The following is a 13,157-nucleotide window of genomic DNA, read 5'->3' as shown; positions in this document are numbered from 1 at the left end:
GAAAAGTACTAACAATCATAAAAAAACGGAGATATACAGACATGTCATTTAGAGTAGCGTACCAAAGAACTCTTTCATCAGTTCCCAAATGTAAGTGTTAGTTAGTCCAAGATTTTTTAAGAGTTTCAAGTATGGATTACTGACCTTCAAGACCCTCCAAGCACATTAAGATTAGTAGTGGGCCAGATAGTCGACTGCCGCAAACATGAAGCTGCCGACAAGCTCTACGTATCACAGATACAGGTAGGGCCCAAAACTAAGGTACAAGTTTGTTCCGGATTAGTTGACTTCATTCCGATCGATCAGATGCTTCAACTGAGAGTAGTTTTATTGTCAAACTTAAAGGCATCAAAGATGAGAGGCGAGATATCAGAAGCAATGCTTCTTGCTGCTGAAGATCCTGATCATTCGGGAATACAGCTTCTTAATCCACCATTACTGGCGGTTTTGGGAGATCGGTTGTATTTTCATCCATTCACTGACGACGTACTGCCTACAAAATTGAAATCTAAAGTTTGGGACGAGATACAGACTCATTTGAAAACTAATAATAAGGGAGAAGCTATATATGTTACAGAATGCGGACAAGAGTATCCTTTGAGAACATTGGAGGGACTGGAAACCGCAAAGTGTAATCTAAAAAATGCTTCACTTAGATAAATTAGTAGTTCTGAGGTAAGGTTTCAATGTCTTGAAGCTACCAAACTTTGCTTTTGCATCTGCATCAGATACAGTTGGTGGGATAATAACGTCCTGACCCTCTGTCCAGTCAACTGGGGTAACAACACCCTTTCTGTCGGCTAATTGTAACGCATCGACAACTCTCAAAACTTCAGCAGAATTTCTACCGGTAGATGCCGGATAGGTCATGATCAATCTAACTTTCTTAGCAGGATCAATGACGAAGACAGATCTGACAGTAGGAACTAAACCTGAATTCAATTTCTTGAAGTCGTCTTCAGAAACCATATCAAATTTGAAAGCAACCTCTTTGTTGTGATCAGCTATGATAGGGTAATTGAACTTGGCACCACCGGTACTGACGTCCTCAATATCTTTAACCCAAGCTTTATGGCTATCAACTCCTTCCGTTGATAATCCAATCAACTTGACGCCTCTCTCATCGAATTCTGGGGCCAATCTAGCAAATGCCCCCAACTCTGTGGTACAGACTGGAGTAAAATCTGCCGGATGTGAAAAAAATACAACCCAGTTGTCTGCAATGAATTCATGGAAGTCAATTTTCCCATAGGTAGTATCAGCCACGAAATTCGGCACTAATGATCCAATTCTGATTCTTGGTTGGTCTTCTGCCTTGAAGGAGTAAAATCTACTGTTCAAAAAGCTCTTACCAATAGCTGGCTTACTCAATGGCAAAGCTCTTGAATTTGCAATGCTTGAACGAAGTAATTGTCTAGAAAACATAATATATACGAATCTTATTCCTATAGTAGTTCAAAGTATAATTGAAAAGTAGTATATTGCCTTTTATTGAGATTTTATGAGAACCCGATTGCTCCATATCATATGACTTGAGCGACCGCTTTCAAACTATTTGCAATCTAAAGAAAAATTGGCACAAATAAAACACTATTATATAACATATTGAACTACATAAATCATGTACATCATCAGTATGGAACGTCATCTATATAAAACTTTTTATATTCGACACTTCATACCGTAGAAGGTTCATTGTTGAACCTTTCCTCATCTAGAAGGTTGAATTTAGCTGGCAATATTTATGGAAGCATATTAACATCAAACCAGCCTAAGAAATCATCATCCTGATAGTTGTCATTGTTTAACCAGCCATTAGACTGCTGCTGGAAAAATGAATCCATTTGATTAGCTATACCGTTAAGCTGCTCCACTTCTATGGGAGACCTATGTTCTATGGCCGTCTCATGAGAAATGATCATTGGCTGTTGGATTGGGTCAAGCATTTGAACGTGGTGGTATTCAGGAGACTGAGCTGGTTCATTCTTCAAAGTATCTCTGACACTTCCAGTTGCTTCTAGCATCGACAAGGGAATACCGTTTATCTCTAAAGGCTTGTTCATACCCGCAGCATTTACTTTTGCCTCGTTCATTGCATAATCCGTTGGCACTAATGTAGTAATAGTAGTTCCATTAGGAGTTATGCTTGTTATTGTGTTGAAATGGTCCTTTGTAATCTGATTATAAAAAGGCAACGGTCTTGGTCTTCTTTCTTCGGGATCATCGCTAGGTTCAACTTGAATAGGCCTAGATTTATTCTTATCTAGTAATGTCCTTCTCCTTGCTTCATGAACACACCACACAAGGTCATAAAATAGTGAAGCAGTCAAATGAGACCTCATTCTAGTGATAATACTACCGCCAGCTTCATCATTTTGAAAGATGTCTGGATAAGTATAGAGAACTATGTTCAAATTCTCTAGCACTTTTGCAGTTCTTGATATATCATTCTGTAAATCCTTCCATGACAGCAATGTATTTCTTAACAATCTATGAACTGTAACAATCAGCTGTCTGGCGCTATCAACATATTTCTCAACTAAGTACCTAGACAAGTGCAACTTAAATAATAAAAATACAGAATAAGTAATTGCTTGTCTAACATAAATGGGCAACTCGATCAACAGGATTCCTGTATTTATCATCTGAGAAGTTATCGTAATGATACGTGTAGCAGCACTGTAAGAAGCGCTGACATATTTAACTTGATCTTCAATAGGCGTGCCCGGTAAGAAGGCAAAACAACAGATCATCAATTTAATATACAAATAATAAACCTCAACTGAAGAATCATCGATCGAAAGTTTAAATCTTAACCTCTCCAATTCTCTGTCTAGCAAGTTTAAAGAACTTGCCCTGTTAAGTGGGTCTAGCAATCCATCTGGTCGCGTTACTGAAATACCCATGACATTCACTAGTTTGCATTGAAATATTGATAATGATATCAAACAACGAAAATTTTTTGGTAATGTGGTGTCAATCCTTGCATTCTCTAACAAATAATCAGTAGTATTAATTGAAGGTGGTAATCCAAGAACTGAGGACCAAAAGTGCTCACAAAAGAAAACGGCTAACCAAGACCGGGTTCTCCAACGTTCAGCATCAGGTCCCAAACTAACTTGAGTCCTCAGAAATTCTTGAATAAACTCACCACTCCTATGTAAACCTAGTTGTAATGCCAAGTTTTTTGCAAGTCCAACAAACCTATAAGAACAGTCATCTAAAACTTTTTCATTTGGTAACGGCCAAATGGATAATATTATCAATGCTTGAATTACATGAGTAGATCTTGGTGTCCTTATCCAACAAGTCTCTATCGCTAATTGCATGATTAACGACGCAAGTGACATATACAAAGTAGGTTCCGATTCTGATAAAGATGCCGTCAACATAACAGTCCAGAACAATAACTGAGATTTATGATATAACTCATTGGCAGAATTTGAGGTAAAAATAGGTATGAAAGGTAAGTTCTTTTGCATGAATCTATCATGAAGTTCGTTTGCTTTTTCTAATGGTAACCTTACATCACCTAAGACAAATTCAGATACATGTTCATAGTTGAGCAGTTCTGTATTAGAATCCTTAGCTGTTGATGCAGGCGAATTATCTGAGTTTTCATGAAAAATATTCACAGGAGCAAGTTTATTATTATTGTTACTATTATTATTCTCTAAGGAATCATTTAATTTGACTGATGGCGAAGAATGGTAATTAGGTGACTGGTCAAACTGAAAGTTTGACTCTTGAAAAGGAGATTGGTTCACATTTACGGACTGTTGTTGCATCAAGTTCATGTTATGTTGATTCAAAGCTTGAGTAAGTAGCGTTTCATTCTTTGTCAACAACTCAATTTTGGCTTTTAAGTCATCTACGTCACTTTTCAATGATTGAATCTGTGATCCTTTCTTAGGTCTAAATTCAGGATCAATCTCACATTTCAAGCCCATTCTATCACATCTTTGACAAGGATTTGGGTAGTTATCTGAAGCATTACATTTAATTTTATGTTGTCGACAAAACGTACAGGAAGTAACTGGCCTGTGGCCCGTCTGCTTCGTCGACTTGTCCAATATCCGTGATGATTTAGATCTTGACCTTTGTTTTTTTGATACATTAAATTCTTCTCCATCAATCGACGACCTCTTCCTAATATGCGAATTATCTCCATGCATTCCCGACAGAGGTGATATACATCCTGAAGGTGAAGGCGTTGGCTTCGGCAAGATTGACTTGATCTTTGATTTCTCCATTCTATATTCTTGCTTCGCTTAGTAAACTTTATCCTAGGCAGTTTCCAATAAATAACCTATTTCGAGAAAGTACTTATATGACACTGCATTAAAGGATCTTATTATATGGACCCTTATAAAAGATAAGTTGAATTATATGTGACTATTATACGCTTCAGAATAAATAAACTTGTTCTTAAATCCAAATCCTCCAAATTTCGGGTTCGACTGATGAAAAAGATAAAATTTCTCACTTGAGCCGCACGGTTTTTTTACCTTAAAAAATTTTTTTTTTATAAAGGAGCCATATTCTTCGCTGAGAAAGATCCAACGGTGTGAATGGTGAATAAGTGACCTGACGAAATATTTGAAGTCTAAACTACGGCTACTAATAATCGGAGGGATTTGCTAATAGATGTAGAAGAAGTTGATTAATTATTTATGAGTTTCATATTTCAAACAGTATCATTATACAAGGCATATATACTAATGAATGTGAAGACTAGCTATCATCGTCATCTACCTTTGGATCTCCTATCCCATCTTCATAGATAGCAAATACACATTCACTCTCGGGGAGACACGGACTGTCATAGATCTTACAGATTCTGGTCTCTGCTCTTCCTTTTTTGAAAGAAAGACGTGTGGTGGAACTATGTGCTATGATGTTACCACCTATAGGCTTCTTGGGATCAGGATTGTACATTCCAGCCGACCCGTCGACTTGAGCGACAACCTGGTTTGTAATTACAACAGCAATACCAAACTCATCAGCCAATCTTTGCAAGGTCCTCATGTATTTAGCCACATGGGTTTGTCTAGCGCTTAATTCACCTCTTCCAGCGTAATCAGTTCTGTACAATGACATGATAGAATCAACAATAAGTAAAGAAAATCTCGATTCGGCCATCATTTGAGCAGCATGATTTAGTAACTGAAACTGATGCTCTGCATTGTAGGCTCTGGCGTAAGCAACATTATCTAAACAATCATCTGGATTAAGTCCATATCTTTGAGCAATGGAGACTAGCCTAACTGGCCTAAATGTTCCTTCGGTGTCAATATACAAGCATTTACCTTCTCCGCCACCCATATCAATAGGAAGCTGACAAGTAACTGCCAATGTATGACACAACTGTGACTTTCCGGTTCTAAACTCTCCAAAAACTTCAGTGATAGACCCAGTTTCAATACCTCCTCCTAATAAAGTGTCCAACTGCTTTGACCCAGTGGTTATGCAAATCAATTCAGATCTCCTAGAATGAAATTCACTTGCCGTAGTGAAGCCCAACGGAACCAATTTAGCAGCTTCCATAGAGATTTTATCTGCCTTTGCTTCACTTATACCTTTAACGGTTAATAATGCCTTCTTTGGCGTGTAGGCAAGGCTCTCAATAGTGTGATACCCTTCTGACTTCAATTTACGTATGTCACCAGCAGTTATGCCATTTCCTTCTAACTGTTCGATCAAAAGAGGCCCTCCAAGCCCCTCATCATCCTCAGATCTTGACGTGTTTACTTCAGATTGAGTCATTAAAGTATGTGAAATGGTATAGAAGAGTTCAGAAATCAATACGCGTAAATAAAAAAATGGATATTTTACAACATCAATAAACACAAACGAGACCTGGATACAACAAGAAAATTAAAAATAAGAAAACTTTACCTATGACATTTCAAGATCAAAGGCATTGTTGTGGTAACACCAACACCGACTTTTAGATGTTCGAATATCTTCTTAAACAGTGAGACAGCAATTACCATCGGGTACGAGCATGTGGTGATAAAGCCTTTAAGTGTTTGGAATATATATAAGCCCTCATAAGTCTAACAGCAGACGAAATAATATTCATGCTCTTCATTATACGTTTTTAATGGGAGATTTCTCTATGCCTTATGCTGCGACACTATTCATTCTGTTTTCTGGGATGAAAGCTCAACTAGAAATTTCCAGTTTTATTTAGTCAAGAAGCCCAGATAATACGAATCGTGGATTTCAGTGATCGTTGAAATTACTAATCTAATCTTTTGAGAAGTCTTGATACAATGGATTTACGTTCGAGTGGAGTTTCTAATATAGCTCATTCGTTTTTGACCATAAAAACACTCCAAAGAGAAAAGAATCAAAAAATTTAATCAAGCTTGTTTGCAAAAACGCAGTAACAGGACTCAATTCAACTCTATTCTATGTCGAAATTCCAATTTTGCGGCATTTTGTATGATACTTTTAAACACATAAATCTCCCGACCAAGTATCAACCAAAAAGTCTATCTACGTTTTATTATTTCGAACTGGGGGCACACACTCATACTTCTTCGTTTAGAGGGCAGCTTACCACCGAAATGAAAATGACGGCACTGTTTTCCTACAATCAATAAATCTGTGCTCTTAGTCACACAAATTACTCAATGTTCATAGCAACTTCGCTACTGAAAAAGTTCGTGCCAAATAATGGTAGATAGATAGAGCCAAAGAAACCTAATTTAAGTAAAGTGCATAACTCGCTGTCTCATCTTGGGTTGATGCCTTTTGTATATACTAATTTCAGGCGGAGACTCCGAATAAGAAGGTGAGAAGAATCACAGGAATGTTGGCTATTAACATTCAAAATATGGTCATACTCGTCCGTACATAGTTAAGTGGATTAGATAAAAAGCAGTGTTTCTCAGTGCATTATTCAGCGCATTACTCAGCGTATAATACTCGGCAATATAAAATTGATAGAAATTAACCAGTGCGACTCCTCAAACTGAACGTGTACGATAGGGAAGACAGAAATTATTCAGTTTCTTATACGCATATCTATTGAATAGCATTCATGGTTTCAGTGTATGTTTCAGGTGCCAGTGGTTTCATAGCCCAACACGTTGTAAAACAATTGATTGAAAAACAATACAAGGTTGTTGGTTCGGTCAGAACAGAGGAGAAGGGTGAATTGTTGGCTAAGCGTTTTGGTCCTCTTTTCACTTTTGAAGTAGTTAAGGATATCAGTAAGACAGGATCTTTTGATGAATCATTGAAAAAACACCCAGAAGTGACAGTTTTTCTTCATACAGCCTCACCATTTTTCCTCAATGCTGTTGATGTTGAGAAGGAGTTGTTAGAGCCTGCAGTAGAGGGAACGAAAAATGCTTTGTCTTCGATAAAAAATCATGGCCCCCAAATTAAACATGTGGTCATAACTTCTTCATTTGCTGCTGTAAAGAATGCGGCTCATGACAAAGATCGTGATTTTGTTTTAACTGAAGAATCTTGGAATCCTATCACTAGAGAAGAGGGCCTCAGTAATCCAGGACTAGGTTATTTGGCTTCGAAGACGTTTGCTGAAAGAGAAGCTTGGGATTTTGTTAAGGAAAACAAACCAAATTTCACCTTGGCAACTATCAATCCAACCTTTGTTTTTGGACCGCAAGCGTTTGATGATGACATTAAAGACTCATTGAACACCTCAGCTGAAGTGATCAATAATCTTCTCAAGTTAAAACAAACAGATTCAATTCCTGAAAGTCAATCCGGTTATATTGATGTAAGAGATGTTGCCAAAGCTCACTTGACTGCTTTTGAGAATAAGCAGCTGTACAATCAGAGACTTGTGGTTTTTGCTGGTCGTTATTGCAGCCAAATGCTTATTGATATTATCCATGACAAGTTCCCTGAACTAAGTAAGCAAGTGCCTGTAGGAAAACCGGGAACTGGCCAAAAGTTTATCAAACAGTTTTGCGGATGGAATTTCAAAAAGACAGAGGAGATATTGGGGTTCAAATATATTACCTTGGAGCAATGCGTTGTTGATTCCGTTGAGCAAATTCTTAAAGCAAGACGTTCCTCCTAGCTTATGTTACCATATGTTATTTAGACTTTAAATCCTATATCTTCTATTTATATTGTCAACTAAACAGCGGTACTCAAGATCACCCTTTTACTTGTCATTGATCTATACTTTCTGTAGGAAGTCCAAGGTCCAAGGTACAATAGAAATATAAAACTAATATGACCTCGACACAATAAGGAAAGTAAATATTAGAAAACTTTACTCAAGACAGTTCAAGATCAAAGGCATTCTTGTGGTAACACCAACATCAACTTTTAGCTGCTCGAAAACCTTCTCAAAGAGTAAAACAGTCAATTTATTTGGATGTCAGAAAGGATGGTATTCTTTTTCTCCTATTCAAGTCTTGCTGGGGTCCTACTAATTTATCTTTATTTATCATGAAAAGAACTAAAATATCTTGAGCAAGCGTGACATGGTAAGAGACCCTCAATGTAGCTAGAAAGCTCCAATGGACTGACTACGGTGATATTTACTTAGAATGAGTATAATTTTTAAGACCTTTAGTTTTGCAAAAAGCTTTAAAAATTTTTTACATCTCTAAGGGTGGAAACTCACAGACTAATGCCTGTTATTGTAAATACAAGGAATTGTAAATACAAGGGTCCTATTACACGAATGATCAGAAAACAGTCGAAATAAAACTTTTTATTCTATATTGTCCCTCTAACGATGAGAACAGCGTTGATAGAATTGCGAGGCATGTATGGGACAGAATGGATTTCATTGCATGTCTTATTCAAAATTTTGAGCCAAATGATATCTGTTCCTATATTTGACATCGTTGTATAGAACACATAAATCGTAGCAGTTCTTTCAAGTACTTCTCAAGCTACTTGAATCGAGACCTGTAGCTTTAGATCTTGAAGTCTATAGTCCTACAACCAAAAACGTCTTCATTGAACCTTTTAAATAGGCAAGTGCTTTTACTAAAACAAAGAAATAAGAAGATCAGTATGACTTTTTAGACCCTTTTCCTATTAAGGAAAATAATATATCACGGATGATCAGCCATGTCAATTCTGTGAGCCTTGGAATTCATGCAAGTCTTGATACTTATCTGAGCCTTATCAGAGCGATGCAATACAACTACATTCGGCAAACTGGAAATGCATTCTCGGACTAGTGTAGGATATCTATGTCTTCCCAAAGAAGTTTAACCTTCTCCGAACTTTTGAATAGGTTGTTGTACCTATGTTCGAATGTTTATGGGACTAAAAAGGGAAAATAAATGACATGCCATTTGCTTTGTCTTCTATATGGGTTGTCTTAGAAGGCTCCCTTGGTCCAAGGTTTCTTTTTATTGTTGTTATAGTCCCATTGATGTCGCGCCAAGTTATACTAAAGTTACTGCATTGTAAATTTGACGATACGTGATGGAGTCGCCGCCTCCTTTATCCGGTATCGCCGTCGTCTCCTTGTTACTATTGTCAGAAACATGCCACCTAGCGTCAAAAAAACACGACGGTAGTAATCTGCGACAGCGTAGTTACAGTTGCTATATACGCAAGCATTACAGCGAAATGAAACGTCAAGATTCTGTTGCTGCTAATTCATACTACCAATCATCCAGTTCTCGTCTAGAGTGAAGAGCATTTTGCACCCATTCACTCGTGCGACATCGCACATTTCAGTATATAGGACCTTCGAAACTGCTAGACCATACGTAGCCACACTCATTCTCCTCATTCGAAAATTAGCTGACTCGCTTTATCATGCAAAGCAGCATTGTATCCTATTATTGATTTTATTCAGGTCTTGTTCTTAGAATAGTTAGACGTTTCGGTGTTTATTTTTCTACCCGTTTTGGTCATAATAAGACGCGTGCACAACACAAAATGTAAATAGAGTTTCGGATCTCAAGATGTTTTTTTTACAGCACAACAACATATATGAGTTATAATTAATTGTTTAACAAACTAGCACAACTAGCACAACTAGCACTTTTAGTAACATATCTTACAATCTGGGGCAAGATAACTGAATATAGCTTAAGGGCGATCTTACTGATAGCGGGAAATCTTTTTTTGCGGAGAAAGAGCTAGAAACTTGGCTTTTCACCAAATCGCTAACGAATACAATTATAGCGATTTTCCTAGAGGAAATAAGAATAGCGATAGTGGTACGAAACGCTAGGCATATATCAAAGATCTAGGATTTTTCTCAAATTGTAACTCAGTAACATTTTTTAACTGTGTACAAAGCAAGAAGTGACCCTTACTCAGCAGTATAACTTTCACTTACAAACTTAAAATCTTGTAACAAATACAAGATAGTCATTCCTTTAAATAACATGGAAGACGTGAGTTTAGGCGTCGCCAAACGAATTCATCGTGAAGTGAGATTTGGCTCATATATCCTTGGATCCACACTAGGAGAAGGTGAATTCGGAAAAGTAAAACTAGGATGGAGAAAAGATGGTAAGCAACCCAGTCAGGTTGCAATTAAACTCATCAAAAGAGACACGATACTTAAAGATTCGGAATCAGAAATCAAAATCCACAGGGAAATAAATTCGTTGAAACTCTTGAAACATCCGAACATTGTCTCATTAGTGGAGGTGATGAAAAGTGGTAAATATATCGGAATTGTATTGGAATATGCCAGTGGAGGTGAATTATTCGATTATATATTGAAAAATAAGGTTTTGAAAGAGAATGACGCTAAGAAAATATTTGCTCAACTTGTTAGTGGTGTCGATTACATGCATTCAAAAGGGTTGATACATCGAGATTTGAAACTAGAAAATCTACTCTTGGATAAACATAAAAATGTAATTATATCTGATTTCGGCTTTGTGAATTCATATAACAAGGACAAAAATGATTTTATGAAAACTTCTTGTGGATCTCCGTGTTATGCAGCTCCAGAATTAGTTTTAACACAGTCGCCTTATGAGGGTAGAAAGGTTGATATTTGGTCCCTTGGTGTAATCCTATATGCAATGCTTTCAGGATATTTGCCATTTGATGATGATCCAGAGAATGAAGATGGCTCCGATATTATTAAACTATACCATTATATCTGCAGGACTCCTTTGACATTTCCCGAATACATTAATCCGTTACCAAGAGATCTTTTAAGAAAGATTATAGTTCCGGATCCCAAGAGGAGAATTAACATCAATGACATCAGGCGTCATTCTTGGCTAGCACCCTATGCCAACTTATTATCCGTAAGGCAACCAGAATGGGATAAAATTCACAAGACAAAACTTGTAATTCCGAATACTGCAAAGAATTACAAGAGATTCTCAATGGTCGATGAAAGGACTATATCTGGTTATGATAATAGCTCATTTTTTGGATTGTATTCGAATCCCTCAACATCATCATCTTTAGCTAACGCCATTGCCAAATCAAATGTACCTACTTCTACTGCTGAACCTTCAACCAAGTTACCACCACTTAATTACCATTCGAGATCATCATCGTACACGTCAGCAAGTTCTGCATTGATAGCTGTTGTTGGAAATGATTTTTCAACAACATCTTTGAATTCTTTAGAACAGCCAATATTCGGCCCACCGATGACGAACAATTACAGTGGAACAACAATCTCAACAATCAAGGAACAAGAACCTTCGGCTTCAAGAGCCACATCGGAAGCACCATCAGACTCTACTAGTCAGGCTGTAACTGCAGAGTCTTCGATTAAACATCCAGAGCCATTAACATCAGGTAACAAAGATGGACGTTATAATGTTAGGTCATCAAACGAAGAACAACCAAAGACAAATGCACCATCAAGTTTCAGCAAATCGGTAGGACAACCAGTTGAAAGACTTCCAGGTAGTAGAGATTCAAACAGGTTACCACATGCGCACAAAAAGCCCAGACCCACGTCCTATCACCCGTCATCTATGTCAACCTCTTTGGGTAATCAAAGTACATCTACCTTACTTGAATTCATCAAAATGCCCGCCTCGAATATGCCAATCCTGCTGTTGTTATCATCATCTCCGACTAAATCTTCTATTGAATCCGATAGTACTAACTCAAGTCCCCAAAAGAATTCTAGAAGGGATTCTGTGGTCACCCATGTTCATGTTAACGGTGTCTTGACAAGTGAGACAAGTAATTTAAATAGTCATACCAATAAGAGGAATTCAGTTTTAAGCTATTTGGAAGATAAGATAGACACATTAGAGCTCACAGATAATCATAGTCCATCGAAATCGGCAACGCCGCAAATTAATCAGCCACCAACTTTTGACGCTGAATCTCCTGGAGCTAGTGAATTAAACCAGCAATTACCAGAGACTGTCGGTTCTCCAACTGAACCCGGAATCATCAAAGAGGAAGGTCAATTGGATTCAACGACTAATGACATTTCTAATTCTTCTACTTTGAAAAATGATTCTACCGATGTTATAGATGACCAAAACGACAACCTCGAGAAACATCAAATTCAATCTGTTCCTGTTCTGATAGTAGAGTCTCAAAAGACACCTAAAGAGCTGCAAATAACTCAACAAGCGCCAAAACACAAAACAACTAAGCGTAAGGGACCAAATTCCGAATTGCCAGCTCCCACGGCACCACTGTCGAAGGGAAGGCTGAGAAGGCCAGAATCAAGAGATGTGAAAGAATCCAACAAGGAAAACAAAGAGACTAAAAAGAAGAACAGGTTTAGCATTTTATCTTTTTACAGCAACTACAACTCATCTGTCACATCAGTGAACTCTTTCAGTAATACAGACCATAACACTGGTACAACCGCTCCAGTGAAGAAAGTGTTAGAACCCTCTACGGAAATCAACGTTGCATCAAGACCGCCTTCAAAGGAGCAATCTAGAGTAGGATCAAATGGCTCTTCTAATTCAAAAAAATCAATTAATTCAGGCAGCGTATCGTCTTCCGAAAAAGGGAAAGAAGCCAGTGCTGCAAAAAAGGTCATGGACTTCTTCAAGAGAAGAAGTGTAAGAATAACTTGAAAGACTCCATGATATATTATCTTTGTCAGAATCCATTCATTTCATTAAGAAGCATTTATTCCCAGATTTATGTCGCTACTGGGCTGCTTTATTGTTTATATATATAATATTAACTAATGTTATCCCATTCGAGCACTTGTAATGATTCTCAAAGATGAT

At 37.4% G+C, this 13,157-nt stretch overlaps 5 protein-coding genes across 5 annotated transcripts; 2 read left to right on the top strand and 3 right to left on the bottom strand.

The window, feature by feature from the left end:
- Window positions 1-648: 648 nt before the first annotated feature.
- PRCAT00004199001 (peroxiredoxin) lies at window positions 649-1,425 on the bottom strand (the record flags this gene model as incomplete). Its single annotated transcript, XM_062954182.1, has 1 exon — window positions 649-1,425. One exon carries the CDS (start codon window positions 1,423-1,425, stop codon window positions 649-651), a length of 777 nt encoding a protein of 258 aa, XP_062810910.1.
- A 317-nt stretch (window positions 1,426-1,742) lies between these two features.
- Window positions 1,743-4,253, bottom strand: SEF1 (Sef1p; the record flags this gene model as incomplete). Its single annotated transcript, XM_062954181.1, has 1 exon — window positions 1,743-4,253. One exon carries the CDS (start codon window positions 4,251-4,253, stop codon window positions 1,743-1,745), a length of 2,511 nt encoding a protein of 836 aa, XP_062810909.1.
- A 481-nt stretch (window positions 4,254-4,734) lies between these two features.
- On the bottom strand, window positions 4,735-5,766 carry RAD51 (recombinase; the record flags this gene model as incomplete). Its single annotated transcript, XM_062954180.1, has 1 exon — window positions 4,735-5,766. The coding sequence occupies one exon, from the start codon at window positions 5,764-5,766 to the stop codon at window positions 4,735-4,737; it is 1,032 nt and encodes a 343-aa protein (XP_062810908.1).
- Window positions 5,767-7,051: 1,285 nt separating this feature from the next.
- On the top strand, window positions 7,052-8,065 carry PRCAT00004196001 (SDR family oxidoreductase; the record flags this gene model as incomplete). The annotated part of the gene is made up of 1 exon (XM_062954179.1): window positions 7,052-8,065. One exon carries the CDS (start codon window positions 7,052-7,054, stop codon window positions 8,063-8,065), a length of 1,014 nt encoding a protein of 337 aa, XP_062810907.1.
- A 2,290-nt stretch (window positions 8,066-10,355) lies between these two features.
- On the top strand, window positions 10,356-12,998 carry PRCAT00004195001 (protein kinase; the record flags this gene model as incomplete). The annotated part of the gene is made up of 1 exon (XM_062954178.1): window positions 10,356-12,998. The coding sequence occupies one exon, from the start codon at window positions 10,356-10,358 to the stop codon at window positions 12,996-12,998; it is 2,643 nt and encodes an 880-aa protein (XP_062810906.1).
- Window positions 12,999-13,157: the final 159 nt, after the last annotated feature.

This window comes from Priceomyces carsonii (genome assembly GCF_900007245.1).
Source record: "Priceomyces carsonii strain CBS4050 genome assembly, scaffold: Debaryomyces_carsonii_scaffold_4, whole genome shotgun sequence".
Classification (NCBI taxonomy): domain Eukaryota; kingdom Fungi; phylum Ascomycota; class Pichiomycetes; order Serinales; family Debaryomycetaceae; genus Priceomyces; species Priceomyces carsonii.
The sequence above is the reverse complement of the archived record's forward strand: the minus strand, read 5'-3'. Positions and strand labels throughout refer to the sequence as shown.